The 23,405-nt window shown below is 46.3% G+C and overlaps 1 protein-coding gene across 1 annotated transcript in view; it reads right to left on the bottom strand.

Annotated features, from left to right (window-relative positions):
- UBN1 (ubinuclein 1) overlaps positions 1-23,405 on the bottom strand; it is a 2,005,314-nt gene that overhangs the window by 177,249 nt on the left and 1,804,660 nt on the right. Inside the window, exon 15 of the mRNA XM_069646040.1 lies at positions 7,282-8,505. Coding sequence (XP_069502141.1) covers positions 7,282-8,505 — 1,224 coding nt within the window. The remainder of the gene's footprint in view (positions 1-7,281; positions 8,506-23,405) is intronic.

The following is a 23,405-nucleotide window of genomic DNA, read 5'->3' as shown; positions in this document are numbered from 1 at the left end:
TAGGCCCACATTCCTAAGTACTGGTGGAGTCATTTCTGGGTCCTCCAACATATACATTAATTTAGACCTCCACAGCAATCACCCATCTCCTAGCCTGTTCTTCCCAAAATGTGGGCCAATGTTCCCACAATGCTCAGGACAAGGTGGGCTTGTCCCCTATCCCTGAAATGTGCATTCCATATTGTTGCTCCTGTCAAAAGGCACATCTCCGATAGTGTTAAGGAGCAGGTCTGGAATTCTCCAGCCCTGAGGATTTTCATCTGTGATCTATAAGTGCTAGGGATGTACATGTAAGCTGTCACAGGAAGGGAGGTCATGGCTACCCCAACTCCTTAGAAAGTTTAACTGCCCTCCCACCCCACTCGGAAGTGTCAAGGAAACAAGGCTGGTGTGAGACAGGCATGGTATCAAGTGAGACAAAGACTCAAAGATAATCATTCCAAAACCTTAATTTACTAAAGTTCCTGGGATGGTGTAATGCCTAACTGGCCCTAACACTAAAGGGATGGTTCACTTAACTGGTGTTTCTAAGGGCTGTCAAAGTCTAGAAGTCCAAAATAAAAACCCAGCTGTGTCTAAACCTATGATTGCCCTCCCTCTTTGATACAAATATGTTAGTAAGTCTTTCAAAAGCAAAAAGTGGTGCTTCAACACAAATAGGAAACCAAAATTGGTTTCAGGTGCTCTTCTCACCAGCTGCAGGTTAGCCAGCCTCAAAAGAATGAACTCAATCAAAAGGGACTGTTCATAGGATCTTCATAGTTCAAACAATGTCAATATTCGTAATGCCTTTGGGATCCCTTGCCCAAGCTTCAATTCCTTCAGTAACACCAAATAATCACAATTCCAATTTTGATAGGCCTCTTAAGCTTCCCTTCCACAAGCGTATGCCTCTTCCAAGTTCAAATACAAGGTCAGCGTGTAGGCCTCTCAGGGTTCCCTTCCCCAAGCTCAGGCCCCTTTTGGGTTTCAAAACACTATTTCATTTTGTCAGAATGTACCTTTCTTTCATATACAACTAGCTTAACTACTTACTTCGCCTGGGATTTCAATCCTCAGATTTTTAAATCTCTGACTGGTAGATCTCACTTCAGTTTCTGCAGCAGTTTTATTGCTTTGTTTTTTAGCACCATGAATTCTCAGATCAATAAGTCTTGCTTGAGTTACTTCAGCAGTTTCATTCTTTCGTTGTTCAGCAGCACTAATTCTCTTAACAGAAGGTCATGTTTCAGTTTCTTCAGCAGTTTTGTTGCTTTGATTGTTTGCAGCACAAATTCTCTGATTAGTAAGTCTTGCTTCAGGTTCTTCAGCACTTTCATTGTTCTGTCTTAAAGCATGTTGAATTATATCAGCTTTTTGGTTTTAAGATCTTCCTTCTTCAGAATGTTGATCATGTTTCAGCTTCGATGCACGATGATGAGCACTTTGTACAAATGACCTGTAGATTGCGGTGTATTACCACAAAATGTAATGGCGAAAAACAAAGCAGAAAAACCAAAAAGATTGATCATCTCGGGAGCGGGGTGACCTGTCGAGCCAGAAATAGTTGCATTCATTCAGCAATGAAATAAAGAATATTCCATGCAAAATTCATGACACCAGATCTCACCGTTCATGAGGAGTTACGTCCCCAAGAACGCCACATACAAACCCACAAACAAGCACAACTTTGTTTTATATATATATATATATATATATATATAATAGATTCTTTCAAGGGGTAGCATTAGAGACTTTTGAAAACACCAGATTCTCGGCTCCTCCTAGGCACGACCACTCTGAGCTTTAACCACTATCTTTTATTTCCTGTTTCTAACCCTTTACCTTCAGGGGTTTTCTGCACACCTTCATGTTCCCCTCTGTTTTCTTTGCTTCTCCTGCACACGTGCACTTTCCTCTCCTTCTTGTGCCCACTGGCAACTTCTTTAACTTCCTCCGTGAACACTTGCACCATCTGTGTCCCTTTTGTGCCCCCTGGCACTTTCTCCAGCTTTCTCGTCCATGCTTTCACTCTCTTTACCTTTCCATGCCCACTGGCACCTTTTCCAGCTTTCCTGTGCACACCTGCACACTTTCCACTCTGCCGGGTCACTTGCACTCATCTGTTTCGTTTTGGATCACCCATGCCCTCTTTATTACAGTTATTTCACTTCACGCCCCTTGCACACTCTGCTTTTCTTGCTTTCTCTTGATCTTGTCACTCTTGTTTCAATCTATATTGCTTTACTAGTTTCTTTTCATTTCTTTCTTCCTTTCCGCACACTGGGCTGATTTATGCATTCCTTTCGCCCGCTCCGCTTCGATCAGCTGCGTGCTCCTGAGTCTCTCTCTCCCTTACTTTCACAAGACTCACCCCGCAGCAGCGTAGTAACATGTGGTCCCTTCTGGTTTTAGGGCCTGAGGTCAGGGTCTCACCATCTGCCCCTCAGACGCCCTTGGGGCCGGCACAGGTCCCAAGGGAATAAGCAATGTTCTGACTGCCAATAGCAGCCTGCAGGGTGCTTCGCTCCGACTCTCTGGAGACACGGCTCCCTGGCTATACTGAAGCAACTCACCAACTCCGGCCCAGCGTCTCAGCATGCCGTTCTCCTCTGGGCCATCTCTCCTGCTGCTCTCTCCTCCTTGGCTTCTCTGGTCCGAACAACGTCCCCAGCTCGCTCTCTCAACTGTCTAGAACCACACCTTTTATAGTTGGAAAAACAGTCAAGTGGAGTCAGGTGTGAGTGATAATTAGTAAATGCCTGACTCTGCCTGACTCTGTCAATGGGACAATTTCTACAGCCAGTTACCCTTTCACTCCCCATGTTATTTTTATAGGAAATCTTCACTAATCCCGGTTGTCTCTTCCTTGTCCCAGTATTTTGATGGAAATGGGAAGGCGGTGATGGAATGGGTTTGGAAATACCCAATGAAAGCGGAGGGAAAGGGTTTTGAGGTTGAATCGAAAAAGGGGCAATACCATGTTTTGCCCTTGGATGTTCTCCTCCCAATCCCTGTGACCCTCCACACAGATGATCCTCCCTCGCTTGTCCACCCCCAGGGTCAGGATCCAAAAGCGATGGCCCTTACCTGGCCACCTGACTAGAGGACCCTGGGGGAGTAGGTGGGAGAACACTGTCAGGTTTCTCACACTGGCTTCACCCCAAGATTAGGAAAGCAGACACAGTGGGCATCATTCCGAGGTGGGCGCAAAGGGATACCGGGCACCGTTAAGGACATCGGTGCCGGTAATCCCTTTGCACCCTATTCCGAGGTCCCTTAGCGGGTCCATCCTTTAACGCCTGGTTTTACCAGGCGTTGTGGATGGGACCCGTTAAGGATCTTCGGAGCTAATAACAGTACCGCAATTTGCGATACCGTTATTAGCTACTTCCCCATTCTCATTGAGCCCTATGGGGGCTGAAATGGGAATGGGGAATGGATTTTTCAATGGGGATTTATCGGTCCCGCAAAGGTCGGACTAGACCGGTAAGTCCCCATTGAACCAGGGCAGAGTCGGTACCGGTATGGGAGGTAGTCATGGCACAAATAGCACCATGACTACCTCCATACTCGGAATGAGGCCCAGTTTCCCTAAACATTTTTTTTTTTAATTAAAAAATGTTATAGTTTACATAGAAACCTTTCATTTTGTTCGTTTTGAGGTCGATTGATTAGCATTTCTGCTGATATGTCTTCTTGTTTCCCTAAATACAAAGAGAACAGGTATGGACTCCCCCACACTCAAACAAACATGTCTGGACAATGTGAAGGCATCATGAAGCAAGACACAAACAAAAGATTCAGTGGGCCTCATTCCATGTCCGGTGGCAACCGTGCCGGAAAAAACGGTAGGTTGCCGCCAGACCCGGAATGAATTACCGGCTCCGGACTTGCCAGAATTACCGGGGCATTAGAGCCCCGGTGATCCAGTAATTACGGAGCCGGCATTCCGTTACTCCGCATTCCCATAGAGTCTGTTAAAACTCCATGGGAATGGGGACCGTGGAAACACCGGCACCCTAATTAACGGTGGCAGTGTTTCCATTTCCGTCAGCAGGCGGGTGGCGTTACTCCCGCCATTTCAAACCTGGCGGAAGTAAGGCCACCCGCCTGCTAAACTCGTAGTCTGCCGGTCCGGAGACAACAGTGGCAGCGGGTTTACTGCCACCGTTGTTTCCGGACCGGCAGGGTAATAATGAGGCCCATTGTTTTAAATAAAATGTTTTATTTTCTTATATGTCAGGATGGAGTAAGACCTAACTTGCCCTGTGTTAAGGTGGGATTTCCCTACCTAAAGAAACTAAGGATAGTCTGTGTCCGTAAGTTCAACTTAAAACTCTCTCTGTGTCCAAAACCTACACTTGCCCTCACAACTAAAGATAAACAATGTGTAGCGATGTCAGCACCAAAAGAAATAGTGCTCCAAATACAGTTCTGATCTACTTCCAGCTCTTGGCTTATTTTACAGCTTCCCCTTGCCAAGTTCAAAATAGTTCCATAAGACCTCTGGGTTCCCTTCCCCAAAGGACAACAGAGTTCACAAAGGCTCGTGGTTCCCTTCCACAAGGTGTCAGCTCTCTCAGCTTCAAACCAGCTTCAAAACCTACAGTCATTTCAAATCTCTTGGCTTTCAAAAATAGTTCCAGTTCAACCTTGCAATCCTTTAGGCTTTTCAATAGTTCTTATTGATTGCTCTGTTTCTCATTCACTTCAGCAATCCTGTTCCAAAATGAAGTTTCTTTATCTTTGCTTTCCTTGGCTCTTTCCAAGGAGGGGTCACTCCATCATGGTGCAGCTGTCGGACCACACAGTTCCCCCATAACAGGTCACGCAACCGATACCCCTTGGCACACTGTATTCTTTAGCTTTTCTTGCTAACACAGGTTTCTCTCTTTGTACCTGTGTCATGGGTTTTCATTCACTTCTCATTCTCTTTGGCAATCTCTTGACTTTGCCACAAGGTGTTTTCCACACAACACACTCCGTGGTGTTCCCTCTTTCCACCACCCTGTATTCGCAATACATATAAGTGCTCATCACTTGCTTTTCACTTTGTTCATCAATATTCAACAATTGTTTTGAAGTACTCATCACTTGCTTTTTCATGTGGTTCAAAAATGCTCAGTTCATAATTGCTCATTATTTTTTTTCATACTTGGTTTTCACTTTGTTTGCAGGTTCATCATAACTTTCCTTTAGTTCGGTATTTAATACCACTTGCTTTCCATTTAAATGCATGCATTACAATTTGCAGCATGCTCGGTATTCAAAACCCCTCACTCTGGGTTCCATGACCATTTGTCATTCATGTGCCCAGTTATAGCCCCAGGAGCACCCCGGTATGAGTCTTCCCTTTTTTCCACTCACTGGTATGTGGCTGATACTGCGGGTTTTCTCTCTCTCTTCTCTCCAGCTTCCTTTTGCTCTGTGTACTCTTTTTGGGAGCCTGGTGAGCAGTGCTTACCTACTTCGGACTTCGCGGCTTTCTATTGGTAGCTCGCTCTTCCCTCGCGGATGCTACCGGCGGCCTGTACTGCTTGGGAGCCTCCAGTGCCCCAGAGCACCGGCTGTGGGCAAAAAGAAAAGGAGGCTGCAGAACTCTCGACCCTCTCACTGCCCGCACAGGTCCCAGTGTCACTTTCTCCCTTCTGCAGCAAAATGCGTCCTTCCAGCTAGCCTCTCTCCAGCCTGCACCCTCAGGCAAGTTTCTCCCAAGCAAGTCTCTCCCAGTCTCCCAGCCAAGTCTCTCCCAGGCAAGTCCCTCCCAAGCTAGTCACTCTGCCACTGCTGGCGGTCCCACCTTTTATGCACCTGTGATCTGTTAACTGGTTTCAATTGCCTGACCGCAATTACTCCTATTTGCTGGACATGCCTGACTTTTGTAATGGTGATACTCTGCACTCCTCTTCCTCGTCTCAGTACCAGAGTGGAGTGAATGAATGGGAGTATGTACAACTCCTAGTCACCTCTTCCGCGTCCCAGTACCAAAGTGGTGTGAATGAGTGGAATCAAGAGGACATAACTGGCAATAATCAATGAAGGCAGGGACGGGGGAGGGTTTAGTCTTACAAGGGAAAGGGGATACCATGTCTCACCAAAAGACATCCTGCCCCCACTCCCCAAGGTCCCTCCACCCAGGTGATCCTCCCTTGCATCTCCACCCCCAGGGTCGGGATCCAAGAGTGATGGCCATTCCCTGGCCACCTGAGAACAGGATCCAGTGGAAGTAGATGTGAGGATGCCATCAGGTTCCTCACAACTAGCCCAATCATAAGGAATTCATTCTGAACTTCTAATATAAAACAAAAGGGCCTGAACAACCCCAATCACATGGTTGCACAGGAAAAATCTACACCAATTCTGTGGAAAGAGGTTTGGAACCTCAGTCATGGGAAGGCTAATATAGAGTCAACAAATCCTGACAATGCAGGTTTGGGCTCGCCCAATAGCCAGCCTTAAAAATGCACAAGGATGTAGTCCTTGATCAACAAATCTGGAAGAGGCAGGTCAGAATATGATCACATGTGAGACATGTCAAGCACCCTTACTACTGAAAAAAGCAAATTAAACAACCATACTTGACAGTGAGAGAAGCTCTTTAAGGCTGAATTAGACAGGACGCTTTTTTGGGAGGTGATTCAGAGTACCTCTATATCAGTGGCTTTTTCTCCAAATCCAAGGGGTAGGAGGAGTATCCCTTATAGAAAGAGTTAGGTCACCACTCTTCAACTCCTCTTACTAATATTAAGGAGACTATGGGGGTCATTCTGAGTTTGGAGGTAGCCATGGTGCTATTAGCACCATGGCTGCCTCCAAACCCGGGTCCGGGTCCGGTGTCTCTGAATGGGGACTTACCGGGTCATTCCAACCTTGGAGGACCCGGTAAGTCCCCATTCAGAAAACCATTCCCCATTCCCATTTGAGCCCCCATAGGGCTCAATGGGAATAGGGAAGAAGCAAATAACAGTAACGGGTCCCGCTAAGTACGGCTGGTCAGACCGCTAAGGGACCTCGGAATATGGCGATAGGGGGTTAACAGCAACGGCATCCTTACCGGTGCCGTTAACCCCCTACCACCATACTCGGAATGAGGCCCTATCTCAAGGACAGTAAAGAAGAGCCATAACCCCAACAACTTGCAAAATGTTCCAAGAAGCAAGCTTAGCAAAAACTGTCTAGGAATACAAGAAATACAGTCAAGACCAAATTCATGAAAACACAAATATGTTTCTTGTAAAACAACCAATTATACACCAGAACATTTGGCATCAGTCTCTCCTTTTTTGACAATATACTCACCATAACTGGAGTGGATGATATGGTGCTGCATGCCGCCGCAGAGGTCACAGATGTAAGTAGCTTAGCCACTCTGTAGGTTCCCCCACCAGCATCTGCATCTGAGCCACAGGGTGGAGCAACCAGCGTCAACTTTTGAGAGAGTGACGATTTTTTAACAACAGTGTTTGGGGTTGGACGACCTAAAGCATGTCCTGCTGGAGGCAATTGTGAGACAGACAGAGAGCTACTGGACACAAAGCACTGGGCTAAAGACAACCTATGTGCTGTGCAGCTGGTTGGAACAACATGCTTTGCGATGGAGCCAAGCAGGAATGATGATTTGAAGGCTGGTGTTGAAGTGCTCGAGCTAACAGAGAGTTTCCCAGCACAGCTCAGGTTTGGAATCTTGTATGAGCTGCTAGAAACCTGGGTGACTGCACCAGAAGGTGAGGATGATGTTACTATAGAGTGGAAGTACTGGGGCTTGGCTGCAGTTTGTGTTGGCTGAAAAACTGGATGTGGAGGCAGGGGCAACGAGCACGAAGCTGCCTTGGGAACTGGATATTTGTTCATGTGTGTGGGTAAAGAGAATGTTTTCTGTTTCTGGCTGGTCATGTGGAAATGTTTCATAGGCAAAGTGGTGGACACCTGCTCAGGTGCCTGGGGTCCATGAAAGGTACATCTCTGTAAACTGTTATGTCTGTGTTTTCCTTGGTTGATCTCTGGCAAGATCTTGCCAGCAGGAAGTGGGTTGCAGAGCCCCTTAAAGCTGGTATTCTCCAATTTGTTCTCATTAGCGATCCGACCCACAGGCATGCGCTGCTCCATTAATAAACTAAAAGACGGATGCAGAGAACCAGCAGGCAAAAAAAGAGGATCGGGCCTCAGTGGATTCTTTTTCTCTTCAGCAGTGGCAGATAAGGCAAACTTCTCTGGATAGACTTGCGTCAGTGAAAGAAGTACATCAGATGCATCGCTTGTGGTGGGGTTCCGTGCAATTAGTGCTGCAGTTACACCATCCTTGGTGGGTGGCTGAAGACTCAGATCCATTTCTAAAGCGTTATCCTGTTGCCATGGTGCTGAGTGGATACCACTGCTGGAGGGAATGGCTGAGCTTTGGGGAATAACTTTAGCTGCCTTATCATAGATACAGTTAAATTCTATCTGTTCTGATGAAGTAGAACCAGCCACTGCAGTCAACATGCCTGGCACTGAGAAATGTTTTTCAGGTCCATAAGAAGAGTCCTAGTGAGAAAGAAGACAGGTATGTAACATAACACATCATAACATAAAGGTGTAATTGTAGCGTGGAATTTCTCCACAGAAGACACATTTGCCCTAATAATAGATCTTTATTAGTATTAAATGGCATTCATTTCATCAACCTGGAAACAATCAATGGCTGAGTGGAACTGCTTGGATTGGAACCCATATAAATGAGTTCCTGGTAGTACAAGCATTATGAGCCGCAACCCCGGTTTGAAGACGAAATAAAATGTAACTGTCAGTGATAATGTTTCTATAGAAAAGGCAATATCAACAAAGTAAGGACATGTTAGTGGTTCTTCATCGTGACTATCTGCATTACATTCATAAAAACTGAATTTACACAAGGAATTCCAAATCATTTGCTTCTCTGGAGTTTTCTTTTTTTTTTGTTTATCTAATTCATTCCCAAAAATCAGATCAATGTTAATTTATAGCAGTTTACCTGCATCAAATAAAAATGCGGAAAAAGCAAGTTAATTGATAGGTATGCACTTAAAACATAAGGCAGCCAGACTGTAGCAGTGTCCCATCATACACCACTTTAATATATTGCAAATTCGCACCTGGGAAAGACAGATTGACCATTCACAATCTGCCTTTCCCGCCTGCGATTGTGCTTTCACCTTCAGCACAGCCAACATTAAAATAGAAAAGGGACTAGGTCCCTTTTCGGATGACAGTAGCCATTATGGAACATGTTTTTAATAATGCATGCGACAATCCAGCGAGCAATAGTGGCTTTAGAAGCTTGTGCTCCTGGTTGACCACTGCCAAAAGTCACTAAAAAGCTGTCTAGTCTCCTAAAGCTTTTGGGACGTTCCAAACAAAACTTGAGGGAGCGCCTCACATATAAAGTGTGTAATGTACTTTCACCCTTTGACTGAGAGGAAGGAACAAAAGATAGGCAAAACAATCTCTTGATTTATATGAAAAGAGGATACAATTTTAGAAAGGGACGAAGAGTGAGCCCTGAGCACCACCTTGTCGTTATGAAAAACTGTATATGGCTCTACAAATGGCAGAGCTTGCATTTCACGTATTCTTCGAGTCAAAGTGATTGCTACTAAAAAAGCAGTTTTCTAAGAAACTAAACTAATGCTTGCGGTGGCCACTGGCTTAAAAGGCTTACGCGAAAAGGCTGCAACTACAATGTTAATGTCCAGTGCCGAGTGAGGCCTAGTAACTTCAGGGTTAACCGAAGAAGACCCTTGAAATGCCTCTTTATAACCGGTTTGTCGAAATTGGAAGATCACGAGACCCTGAATATGCTCCGATAGCTGACAAATATGACCTGCATGATTGGACTTTGGTCCCGGATGCAATCAGGTAGGACAAAAATTATGAGATGTTATACAAAGAAGCCTGCTAGGATCCAATGATTAATCTACCACCCAGTAACAAAAACAAGTCAACTTACTCTCGTATTGACTTCAAGTGAAAGGCTTCCTAGCGGCCTGATGATAGAAAGGTTTTCATTGGCTAGCCCTAGGCACCTGTAAGCTAACTTTTCAGGAACCAAGCGGCTAAATTCAGCGATAGACGAGAGGGGTGATGCACCTGCCCCTCCTGCTGGTTCAGGAGATCCTGCATTGCAAGATGAAGAGGACCCAAACATTTCGATCTCAGGAGGTCAGAGTCCGAAATGCGCATGAGCCAATCGGGATCTATCAGGGTCAATGTACAGTTGGAAAAGCTGCAGAATTGGTCTGGTATCCTCGTAATGAGAGGGAGGGAAGGGAATGTGTAAAGCTGAAGAGATCCCTTGATATCTGGAGAGCATCCCTGTGATACACTGAATCCTGAACTATCTATGATGCAAACCTGTGCAATTTGTGATTGAGCGCCGTTGCAAACAAATTCTCAAGAGGGACCACTCAAAATTGGAAATTCTCTTGTACCCCAAGGTCTTCAACTCCCACACGTGGTTTGCCTTCGATAGACGACTGAGTTTGTCCACTACCGTACAGAGGTCGCCCAGCAAGTGAATTGCCTGCAATGATACCTAATGTTGAATGGCCCGTTCCCAGATCTGAATCGTCAACTCACAAAGAGGGGGAGAAAAGGTTCCTCCCTGGTTGTTGAGATAAAACATTGTCATCATACTGTAAGTCCTTATAAGGACAGCAAACCCTTGATGACTAAGAGAAAGAGCTTCAAAGCTTTGAAGACAGCCAATAACTCCAGAAAATGTATTCAGAGCTCCTGCTCCTTCTGAGACAACAGGGCATGTGTTTGGAGCTCACCCAAAGTTGCACCCACCCTGTGAGCAATGGATCGGAGGTGATGGTAAAAACTGGAGAAGAGTCCAGGAAGGGGACCCCTATCTGTACATTTTTCTCATTCCCCCAAAGGAGGTCTGCTTTTAAGTTTGAAGGGATTGAAATTCTTGTTGTCCAATTTCTGGTTCCATGAGGCTGCAACATAAAGTTGAAGGCGTCACATCTTGAGGCGTGCGCACGGTACGGAAAGAATTGACGCTGGCATAATCCCCAGCAGATACTAGAACCACCATGCCGAAGTCTCTTGTTGCCTCAGGAAATGTGAGACTGCCGACCTGAGGTCTGTAATTCTCTCTGAGGTGGGAGCAACTCTCCACAAACTCGAGTCCCATTGGAAGCAAATAAATTGGATGTCCTGTGTTGGGACCAGTCAAGATTACTTTTCGTTGACAGAAAGACCTAGGCAGAACAACAGGTCCAGGAGAGGCTAAAGATACAACTGTGCTTGCTGGAGGGCAAGTCGTCTAAATAGGGGTACATGTGTATCCTCTGAGCTCGCAAAAAGGCTGCCACTGGAGCCATTAATTAAAAAAAAAAACTTTTGCAGCTACATTCAGCCTGAAGGGGAAAACCCTGTACTGAAAATGGAAACCTGATAAGGAGAAGCATAGGAACATTTTGTGCACTGAATAGATTGGAATGTGTAGGTAGGCATCATTCAGATCCAATACGTAGAGGAAGTCTCCCCAGCACAGAGTATTTCCGATTTGTGCTGGCATAACCATCTTGAATTTCTCTAAGCATAAGGAAGGGTATAGGAAGGAAAGATCCAATACCGTCCTCAGGCATGCCAGGTTCTTCTTTGGAATGGCAAATTATATGATATGATATGGCATTTATAACGTGCCTATACACAAATGTCTCAGCAAAGAGGCGAGAGTAGAAAACGCTCCCTTTCGCGAGAGAGATGGGGACTTCCTCTACTACATTGATCTGTAAAAGACAAAAGAAATCCAGAAAGAGTACTGAGGAACCCAACCGTAGGAGGGGAGCGAGCAAGGAGGAATTGGCGGTATAGGGAGGTGATATCCTCGGTACACTACATAAAGAATACATGAATCCCTGAAATGGTACGTTAACCTTGATGGAATGCGCAATCCTGCCCCCTATCTAGGATGAGGGGATCCGAACAAAGGCTTCATTGTTTTAGGGCTCTGTGGAGCCAGAGGTGGAAATGGGGAAGAATCCCTTATTAGAAGTTCTGAGAACCGTAAGGGATTTGACTGTGAGAGAAGAAGCTTTTTTTCTTGTTTAATTCCTCATCCGTGGATACATGGAAAATATCATTGCACTCAATTAGGAGACCTAAAATGTTGCCTTGCACATCCCCACGTGGCTCTTGTCACAGCTGTTCTGCGCATGTCAATGTCAACACAGGTTGCCCTGGAAGTGGCATGCATGTGGTGCATAGAAGACTGTCTAAGGACTTGAGCGAGGAGTCTTGCTTCTTCTAGGCCAGATTTGAAGGCCTCTTCCCTTTCTGGTGTTAAATATTGCTGGAAATCAGCGATGTTCAGCTATTAGCGCTGATTAGCGGCTGTGAACATACATAGCATCAGCACTAGCTTGACGGAGACAGAGCATGCTGTTGGAGTATACTTCTTTTTCTATTACTTACCATGAGTCTCAAGAATCTTGTCATGGGTACTGCGATTCTTTCCCGAACAATGAACAAACCTTATTTCTAGACATAGGTGTGGCAGCTGACACTACTGATGATTGAGGCTGAGGATCTGATGCCAATACTGAAGCATCCGACTGTAGTTGACAGTATGTGGCATCAATCTTTCTGCCCGCAGGAGATGTGGAGTGAGGGGTTTTCCACAGCTTTTTGGCTTCTGCCAATATTTCATTTTGAATCAGAATCCCCAATTTGTCCCCCTTACTTAAAGAGAGTACCCCTGAGAGAATGCACAGTTCCGCAGAAATCTCTTCGGGCACAAGCAACCATGGAAAATTCTGGAAAGCCTTAGCTGACAATGGGGATTCATCCTTCTCATCCTCATTATTGTCTTCTGTATCCCCTCCAGCGACATCACGTTTAGGCAAAGGAGTCGGATCTGTTGACACAGAATTGGCAGAGGGACTGGGAGCCAGTGTCTAAGCAGTAGTCATGTGAGCAGAGGAAGTCGAAACTGTGACAGAACTACCCGACTCGGTGGAAGCTCTGGTGGGTGTTAAGACCAGAATGTTAAATGGTAGAGAAGGATGGACAGGTACTGGTTGAGGAATGGCCCCTCTCATGGGGAAGTCTTTGTTACTTACCTGTAACTGTATTTCTCCAGCATTGGTATCTTTCGTAGATTCAAATGCTTGAATATTCCCGGTTGTCAGACTGGGAATCCTCTGTAATTTAAATAATTTGGTACTTAAATAAACGTTTTCCCTATGGAAAATGCTACACAACAAGCACCATCGGACCTGTGTAGTTCCTCACTTGTGTAGTCCTTCCACCTCCTTTGATCCTTTTTGACCTTAACCAATGAGATGGCAGGGCTTAAGCTCCACCCCTTTCAGCCATCTTCAGATTTTGAACCATGTAGACTGACAGGTGATGACTGATTGGAAAAAACAGAGCACCCACTCCCCAGGGGAAGAGGACGGGCGCATGTCAATATATGTGTCACAATTTGCTCCCTTAGCTCCCATCCCCACCACTTGGGGGCATGATTTGGGGTTTATTCCCAAGTGGACTTTCCTTCCGAACCTTATTCTACCGTGCTGTGATGAAGTGGGAGCGCTAAATCCTTATTTTCCAAGCTACTTCCCTTTCGGATCCATTCCAGGTTTTTTGCAGCCAGCATGCTGCTTTAATCAAATGACTATGCTTCCCAGAATGCCTGGCCCACTGCTTCATCTCCACCCTTGCAGGACAAGGTTGGTTGGAGGATAGGCAACACCTATGGCTGCAGGTGCAGCAAGCAGCACACCTAAGGCGTGTGCTCGTTAAGCAGCTTTAAAAGCCTCAGTTTGCTTCAGTCCAGCACTGGTCATTGATGCAGTGTTCCTGTTTGTGACTGATCCCTTGTTCCTGGTTCTTAGCTTTGTGCCTAGTTCCTATTTTCTATTTCTTGTTCCTTATCCCTGGATTTCAAATTTAATGTGCTTCATTGATTTCTGCTTCCTAGATTCCCTTTCTGTCTTCCTCTGTTTGCAGGCAGCATTTGTCAGTGCTTCCCCTTTTGATGCAGCTCAGTTTGCCTGTGTACTATATTTCTTTGACTTTGCCCTTTGCTGCTGTAAACCTTGATGCTTTACTCTTTCCTCTTTATAAATTTAGCTTCCTGCCTTTTTCCTTGGATGGGTGGGGGAGGTTTGCCTTTATAATTACTTTTTCTCTGCTCCTGTTCCTTTACTTTCTCTTGGAATCCATTCCAGGTTTTCCCCTGCACTTCTGCATTTATTTTCCCATTATTAGGTGTGGTGTGTTGTTGTAGCTAACTCCTGTGTGAATGCCTATGTTTTCCTCACTATTCTGTAATCACTATTCCTACTTGCCCCTTGTCTTGAGTCTTATGTATTTAGTTATCCTCCCTTTGCTGTTATAGGCTTTCTGTGTCCCTGTTTGATCAACAGGGTTCGTGGGCTTGCTGACATTCCAGAGGTATTTCTTGTCCTCGTGAGTACTGTTTTTAAGTTACCTTATTCAATACCATCAAGAGTGCTAGCTCACAGATCCTGTCGTTGCTTGCCCTGTACGTGGGCTTAGCGCTGTCAGTACCTGTAACAGCAATTGTGGGTAAGGAGCTTGCCAACTTTCCTTGTAACCATAAGGAGCTTGTAAGTGCTTACCCCACATCCCTTTTTATATATTTGTATTGTTTTCACACTCTATTTGCACTCCTCGGTTTTAGTAAACATGTGTCTTGGTTCCTGTGTGCATGTTGTTTGACTCAAAGGTATTCACTTTGTGATCTTGTGCACATTTCCTTTGCCATATTCACTGCCTTTATACTCACCTGACAATATGAAAGATACCAATGCTGGAGAAATACAGTTACAGCTAAGTAACAAAGACTTCTCCAGCATTGGATATTTCATAGATTCACATGCTTGAATAGAATACCAAGCAGATAAAAAGACTATGAACGTGTCTGAGAGCAAGACATCTGTATTTATATCTTGAAAAATATACATGTCAATGCCTGTCAATAAATTATACACATATCTGTATGACACCCACTCTGAGAAGTAAGCAGTGCATAGAACACATAATAGAGACACAAAGTAACAGGAAGGCGGGATACAGAGAAATAGTATAAGCCTATTAGGCTGCTCCTACCTTAAGCAAATGAGTGTTGAAGCACTGCCTGTCCCACTGCCTTTTCCCTTCTGTTGTCCTCCTCCAAGCAGTAATGCCGGGCGAATGTGTGGAGCATGCTCCATGTGGCCGCACAACATATATCTCTTAGAGATACTACCGCTTGGAATGATGCCGACGCTGCCCTTGCTTTGGTGGAGTTTGCTGTCGGCGTGGACGGTAGTGGACCGTCTCTCATTTGGTGACAGTGAGTGATACAGCTGGAGACCCAGCATGCCAGACCCTGCTTGGAGATACATCATCCCTTGCTGCAACCTGCAAATGCGATGCAAAGCCTTTTTTGTTGGATCTGAAGTCCTTTGTCCTTTGCATATAGAACTGTATGGTTATAGCCACGTTCAGTGAATGCAGTGTTAGCTCAGCTGCAGTTGTATGATTACCGAAGAAGGTAGGTAATACGATCTGCTCTGCCAATGTAGACTCAGACAGAGCCTTAGGGTTGAATCTCAGGTGAGGTCGGAGAATGACTTTATCTTCCTAAAAGATGGTAAATGGCAGTTCAACGGAAAGTACCTGTAGTTCCCTAATGCGTCTGGCTGACGTGATGGCCACCAAAAAGGCTATTTTTCAAGACAGAAATTTTAGGTCCCACCTATAAATAGGCTTGTAGGGTGCTTTCATCAACGCTGCCAGGACAGTGTTAAGGCTCCAGGTAAGGATGGGTTTCTGTTCTCTTGGGAAGGTGCGCATTATACCCTTAAGGAAGGCTTTGACTGCCGGGTCCGCGACTAGAGACTCTTGATGCGGCTTTGTGGTGTGAGCGGAGATGGCCAAAAGGTGTACCTTGATGGAAGAAAGCACTAATCCACCCTTTGCCAGCTGAAGGAGATAAGGCAATATCTGCTCAATAGATGCTGAGAATAGGTCTGTGTTCGGTCCTGCGCATTGTAAGTGATTTCAATTCAGCACTCCAACTAAGTCAATGCCTAGTGTGGGATGCCCAATGGAAACACTTATTTATATATTTTTATGTCAAAAGTTCTTTTAATTCTGGATGATGTACCCTTATATAACGCCCCTCTCTTTGAATCCCCCCGGTCTCACTGAACCAAGAAATAGGTTTGTTTTGCAAATTAAAAGATGTATTTGAAGAATTGCACAATATATATATCACACTTTTATAAATATGGATATCTGAATATCACACTTATTAATATTTATGCATTGATCAGCAATGGGTAATATTACAATATCAACAATCTCTTTAATCAATTAGGAGTAGGAATAGGAAGAATAATGTAGCAGAGAATACTTTGTATGGTTCAAGGAAATTCAATGATAGGAAAGAATGCAACACAGAAATAAAACTTGATATGAATTCAGTCAAAGACAAGGTGATCACTCTTTCCCCCTGTTATTACTCACTCCCCCCAATATGCAATGTGAAGAGATGGAATGAGGGCACACAGGTTTCAGGAATAACAATCAACAATTGCAGTTTCAATCCCGATTCCCCCCAGCAAGCTTAGAGAGAACACTAATGATTTTAAACAGGTCAATTGCTTTTAATGTGGTTTGAATTGAATTGGAAAAATGCTAAAAATGATTTAAATTCGCTAAAGAACTAGTGAGAGTTGCTTTGGATTGGTTCAGGTAGACGCTAACAATGATTGTAGAATGGTTAGCAGATGGAAAATAAAATTCTGAAGTTGAAAACAAGAAATAGCAGTTTTTACATGGAGTGAAATTGAGCCAAATGCAAATTCGCGGCAACTTTTCTGCGCGCGAGAAATGCGATTACGGAACAAATGACATTTAAATTTTGTTTCTAGGACATACGGTTCAAAATTTACAGAGGTTTTAGTGAAGGTAGATTTTTCTCAAAAGAGTCAAGATTTCAAAATGAAAGATGCGCTTTGAAGATTAGGAACCAAGATGGACTTATACTAAGGGGCTATGAAAGTGCAACATACCCAACGGGACAGCCACCAGAACAGGGCGCCTTCCGCTCTGACTTTTGTCCGCCAGGACACGACTTTCTTCAGAAAAATATCAGCGCACAGATGATTATCACTACAATTATCACAGACTATATAATGAGAAGGATTCAGGATGGACACAATAGTCTATAATGCAGTTCTGTATAGGTTCAAATGGATTGAATAGGATTACTTTAAACTAAGAGATGACTATGGACAGTTCTATACTAAATACTCACTACTATGGCTTTGGAATGGAATGGGCCCGTCAAAGGTCAAGGGTTTGGACTTCACTCGCCACCAGACAGGTCTCAGGCGCTTGGTTCTGCTCTCAGCAAGGCACTCTGGTCTGCACGGCCTCTTGGACTGGATCTGACAGGTTCTGGGTTACAGCACTGCTCTACCGGTTTGGATCTCTGGGTTCTAGCACGGGTTCTTGGCTAGAAGCAGCAAAACAGCCCAGCCAGGCTGTTGGATTTTGGGGTGCCCCTTGGAAGTTTGGGGTTTAAATCAGGTTTCAAAAGATGGTAAAGGCCAGCTGAGAAGAGTTCAGCTTTTTGGGTTGGGCCTTTCTGCTTCAGAGTTCTGGAGTCTGGATTCTGGAGTCTGGATCTTCCTTCAGGGTGCTTCGGCAGTGGATAAGTTGATGAGTGAATGTGTCTGTCTTTCTGGGTCCTCAACAGTCCCTATTTATCCATCTTCCAAAAGGGTGGGGAGGCTGATTATACAATGCCCAACCCTCTAAGGATCTGATAGGTCAGAGAATTCTCCCTCTCCTGATTTGAGAAAGGAACAGTGTGTCATGGTGTGTCATCATGTGTCAGAGTGACACTGTGTTTATGGTCCAAAGAAAAAAAACTTCCCCTTTGTGTCTAACCAGAAAATCTACTTTTTATAGAAAAAACATATTTCCAATATCACAAACTTATTGATAATGCATATTTACATTACAGATTACTTAAGGTACGCTTCTGTCAAAGTCTCATATTCCTACGAGTTTTGGTTCAAAAATGACAGTTTTTCGTGATTTTGGTTGGTTACACATTTTCGGATCTGTACAATCTTTTATACATGCGTACACATACCCTCTGGGCATATTCCTGTAATTTTTCATGTTCCTAACATAATCGCAATTGCTAGAATATGAACTTTTTCGTGGTTCAGTCTCTGAATGTCGCACAGATTCCAGATTAGTTTTAAACTGTGAGCGAATATTTCATTTTAATAACCTATAAATCCCATATTTTTATCAGTTCAGTACAATTTGCTATAAGTCTTTTTCTAAAACATACAGTTACTTTAGTTTCAAATCCACATTTTCAGTCTGGCCCGCCTCCAAGGCTCGGCTGAGTCAGAGAGTCACATGGGCTTCTTCCTGCCACGGCATTTGGTTTCAGTCACACCCGAATTAGCATTTTCATTCAGCTCAAGGGAGTCCTTTTTCTTCCCTCTCAGCAACATGCCAGAGTGCCCCTCCCATTTCCTTTCACATTTGCATGTCAGATACTCAGCAGAGCACAGGGGGAAAAGATTCCATTGTTTGGGAGAAGGTGTGGAATGTCTTTGTAGCTCAGTGTGGCTAACTTTAACTTTTAAACACAATGGGCCTCATTACACGATAGGCGGTAAGATACCGCCTTTACCGGCATGGCGCTAAGAACGTGTATTGCCAGTATTGACCCTACCTCCATGCCGGTATAGACCCCGTAAAGACCCTTAGCGGCACCTATGAAAGCGCTGATAGCACTTCCGACCTCCTGCAACACAGCATTAGCGGTGACCGCTATTAGCGGTTACCGTAAATATGCGAAAACGGAAGTAGCGTCATCGCACAGGAACGGGAAAGAGCACGGCAGCCATCTTTAAAAACACAATCCATTGCCATCCTATGCCCCCAGGACCTGCATCCACACCAGTGCCATACAAAATTAACCAAGACCCCTTGACAATGCCCAAGGCAATCAAAAAAGGAGCAGAGCGGCTGCGGAAGGAGCGATTCACCAATGAGGAGCTCATCATGCTCATTGAGACGCTTGCCGCCAACGCGGAGGTGGTGTTCGCAAATGACATGCGACATGTCACCCTAATAAAGAAAAAGGCAATCTGGGCAGAGGTGGCCAACAAAGTTAGTGCGGTGGGCACCATCACCCACACCATGAAAGATTGCAGGAAGCAGTGGGACGATCTCTGCCTCCGTGTACGCAGCATCCTGGCTGCCAATCGGAACCTACCCATGGCCACAGGAGGCAGTGGAGGATCCCCTATCAAACTGATGGAGTGGGAGGAGACCTGCGCGAGCACCATAGGTGTGGAAACTATAGATGGAGTTGGCGAAATGGAGCATGGTGCACCCACATCGTCAGATGGAGGTGAGTGTCCACATAAAACACTGCACTTCGAAAGATGAGGTATCCCCCCAAATCTGAGCCCTAAATCAGCGCATGGATGTGGCCACAAACATACATGCATACAACCCTGCCCATGTGAGGGTCACATCCCAACACACACACATGCACGCATCACCACAGACACGTGGTGCCACCCAGACCCATGCTTGAATGACCCACCCAACAGTCCTACGACCTGTATGCCCACAAATGAAGTCCGAATGCATAGAACAGCACGATGAACAACATCTGCACGAAGCATGTTGAACTATCACCAATGCCACCCCCCTCTTTGTCCCCCACAGGCTCACAGACTGACAGCGATCAGCAGGACACTGCGACACAGGCTCCACCCACCAAGAAACAACCCAGGGGAAAGGAGGCAGGCAACATCGCGAGCACATTGAGGGGCACAGGGAGGAGTGCACTCCTGCAGAGGGCCAAACACAGCAAACCACCCACATCACCAAGCCGTGAACCCATGGCAGAAACTATTGCAGCACCCACTCCAGTGATCCCCCCAATGCACGAACCACCCACGGAAGGGCCACTGTCTGCTGCCAACAGTTCCATTGGCGAGGCAGCAGCCACAACACCGCTGTCCGATGTGGAGGACACCTGTGACTTGGCCATGCAGGAGCACACCCGCAGCAATCAAAAGAACCAAGCCCACACCCCATATTACAATCCAGCAGCCATGCCCAGTCTGGCGAGGAAATGGTGGCAGGGTGCTGCAGTCCACCGGTGTCCTCATCTGATGCTGGACCCATAGAACAAGGTGCGGCACCCACCACAAGAGCAATACACAGTGGCCATGACATGGCCATCATCAGACAGCGGCAGGAGGAGATAACAGCGCTGGTTGGCCAGCATGTTGATGAGGCAGCACGTTTGAAGGAGGAGTGCAGCGAGAATGCAAGGGAGATTAGACAGGGCATGGAAGCCTGCACCAACAGGCTCTGCAAGGAAATGGCACTAGTGAGGCAGGTCCTCACACGCATAGCTGACGCTATGGACAGACAGAACCCCCCACAGCCACAAGAACAACCATGTACCTCCTCCTCTGCCAGCTCAAGGCAGACGAGCCCCTGGCGCCGGTCCTTGCGATCTGTGCGGCGCACACCCTTCCAACCCCTTAATGGTGAGAGTGGGGATGGGAAATAGGGCCAGCCCGATGTAGCTGTCACATGTACAGCAAGACAGCAACGTTGTACCAGCCATACATGTGAGTGTTGTGGGGGGAGGAGGGAAAGGGTGTTTTGGGAGTGTTGTGGGGGGGAGGGGGGAAAGGGTGTTTTGGGAGTGTTGCAGGGGAAAGGGTGTTTTGGGAGTGTTGTGGGGGGAGAGGGGAAAGGGTGTTTTGGGAGTTTGTGGGGGGAGGGGGGAAGGGTGTTTTGGGAGTGTTGTGTGGGGAGGGGGGAAAGGGTGTTTGAGTAGTTGGGTCCATCCACTTCTTTACATCATAATATATTAAACACACTGGTGACAAGTCAAAACACATGCTTGGACCTTATCATTGTGTATGTGAGCTTTATTGGGGGACAGGGCCCAGTGTGCGCTTCACCACAAAACCCAGTGGACAAATGCCCACATCCATTCAGCAGAGTAGGACCATGTGAATCAGAATATTTGGTTGATCAGATGCTGACGCACAGTGCGTCCCTCCTGGGAATCGCGTCCTGCATGACCTGCAGCCCCGTCTCCTCCCTCCTCATCCCCATCATCATCCTCATCAGGTGGTTGCATTTCAATGTCAGGGGGCATTGGCACATTCCGTCTGATACAGATATTGTGCAGCATGACACATGCCATGGTGATCTTGGCCACCTTGTCATGGCTGTACAGGAGTGCCCCACCCGACCTGCTGAGGCACCCGAACTGTGTCTTCAAAAGGCCAAATGTCTGCTCAATTACGACGCGGATATGGGTATGTGCACAATTGTATTCCTCTTCGTGCCTGTTCTGTGGGTTCCGTGCAGGGGTAAGGAGGCACCTCTTCAGGGGATAGCCAGCATCACCTGCATGGGTGCAAGAATGGGGATGTGTTACTGTTTACATCAAGTGGAACCTGTACATATCACCCAAATTAACTTTGCATGAAATCGATGTCCCCATGCTGTGAAGCGGCACTTCAGTAGTGGTGTACAGGTGTGGTTCAGTACAATGGCTACAGGTGATCCCTTAGTATGCACTCAAGGGCGCATATCTGTTGTGATGTTGTTCAGCACACATTTCCATTTTGCATATTGGCTGCATGTTGCTGCTTTGTGTCATATAGGGTATGGTATGATGTGCAATGTGCATGTGGATAGATATGTCATGTTTGGCGTATTGGATTGATTCCTTTGTTGTGCAGCTTCAAACTTGCATGTGGTTTTGTGTCTGGTCCATTGTGGGCTGCCTTGGTGGACATTGGCGTACATCTGTATGTCCATTTATTCTACAGACGACAGTCCACACCCAGTAGGAGTATGCATCTCCCCCCCCAATCACACCCAGTAGGAGTATGCATCTCTCCCCCCAATCACACCCAGTAGGAGTATGCATCTCTCCTCCCCCAATCACACCCAGTAGGAGTATGCATCTCTCCCCCCCAATCACACCCAGTAGGAGTATGCATCTCTCCCCCCCAATCACACCCAGTAGGAGTATGCATCTCCCCTCACCAATCACACCCAGTAGGAGTATGCATCTCTCCCCCCCAATCACACCCAGTAGGAGTATGCATCTCCCCCCAATCACACCCAGTAGGAGTATGCATCTCTTCCCCCCAATCACTATTCACATCACACTGCCATGTGCTTGCCCAGCTACTCACCAAGTAGCCACGCACGTTGTCCAGCATGTCGCTCCATGTAGCGTGGCATCGTTGAGTTCCGCAGGACCATTGAATCATGGGTTGATCGGGGATATCGGGCACAGCAATGTGTGATTATCTTGTTTGAGTCACATACCATTTGGACATTGATGGAGTGGTATTGCTTTCTGTTTTGGTACACTGCCTCATTGTCATGTGGGACCACCTATTCCACATGGGTACAGTCGATGGCCCCGATGCAAATTGGGATGCCTGCCAGTGAATAGAAGCCAACTTTGGTGTTAGAGATCCCCTGGGCAGTCCGTGGCAGGGATATGTGTTCACTTGCGTGCTTCAGGAGGGCATCGAGCACCTGGTTCAGCGTGCGTGAAAATACTGGTTGTGATATGCCATGCATCTGCCCTACCGTATGTTGGTAGGTGCCTGTGGCCAGGAAGTGGAGCACAGTTACCACCTTCAGTAGAGGGGGGATGGCAGTACAGATGTCTATGAGGCTCACGATGTCGTCGTGTATCATGTCCACAATGGTGGTGATGGTATCCCGGTCCAGACGGTACAGGGTGTGTATCTGCTCAGGGGTTAGGTTAAATGGACTGGCTCTGATCCTGGCGATTGGTGGCTGCCTCTGGGGTATGACTGGGTGCACTGGTGGGGCTTGCTAGGCCTGTCTCGCCCACCTCCTCCTCCTCCTGCGTCTCCTCTGTGCTGCCTGATGTTGTTGGTTCTGCAATGCAATTATGTCCTCGAGCCCATGTAATGCTGCTAGTATTGGAACCATCTTGGTGTGGGAAGGGGTGTGGTGTGCTCCTTTTGTGCTGCCCCAGTCTCCATTGCCTCCACCTGTGCTGATTGTGGCCACCTGTGGCAGGTGGGAACACTGCTCATGTCTCTTAACGGGTGGTCCGCGATGCCGGTATTTCCTCCATGCCGGTATGGCCTTTTTTGGCCTAATGCATGCAGCTATTTGCGGGTCCGCATGGCTTGTGATGATGCGACATGAGTGGCCGCGCGCTTGTGGACTGCCCGCTATTAGAGGCACCATTCTTAGCGGTGCCGCTATTAGCGGTTATCCGGGTCGTGATTAGCCTTACCGGTATAGTTATTCCCTTACCGCCATCCGTGTAATGAGGCCCAATGTCTGAAATTGTCTTG

Source organism: Ambystoma mexicanum, chromosome 2p (genome assembly GCF_040938575.1).
Source record: "Ambystoma mexicanum isolate Mex_15411 chromosome 2p, UKY_AmexF1_1, whole genome shotgun sequence".
NCBI lineage: Eukaryota > Metazoa > Chordata > Amphibia > Caudata > Ambystomatidae > Ambystoma > Ambystoma mexicanum.
This window is presented reverse-complemented; position numbering and strand designations above follow the sequence as displayed.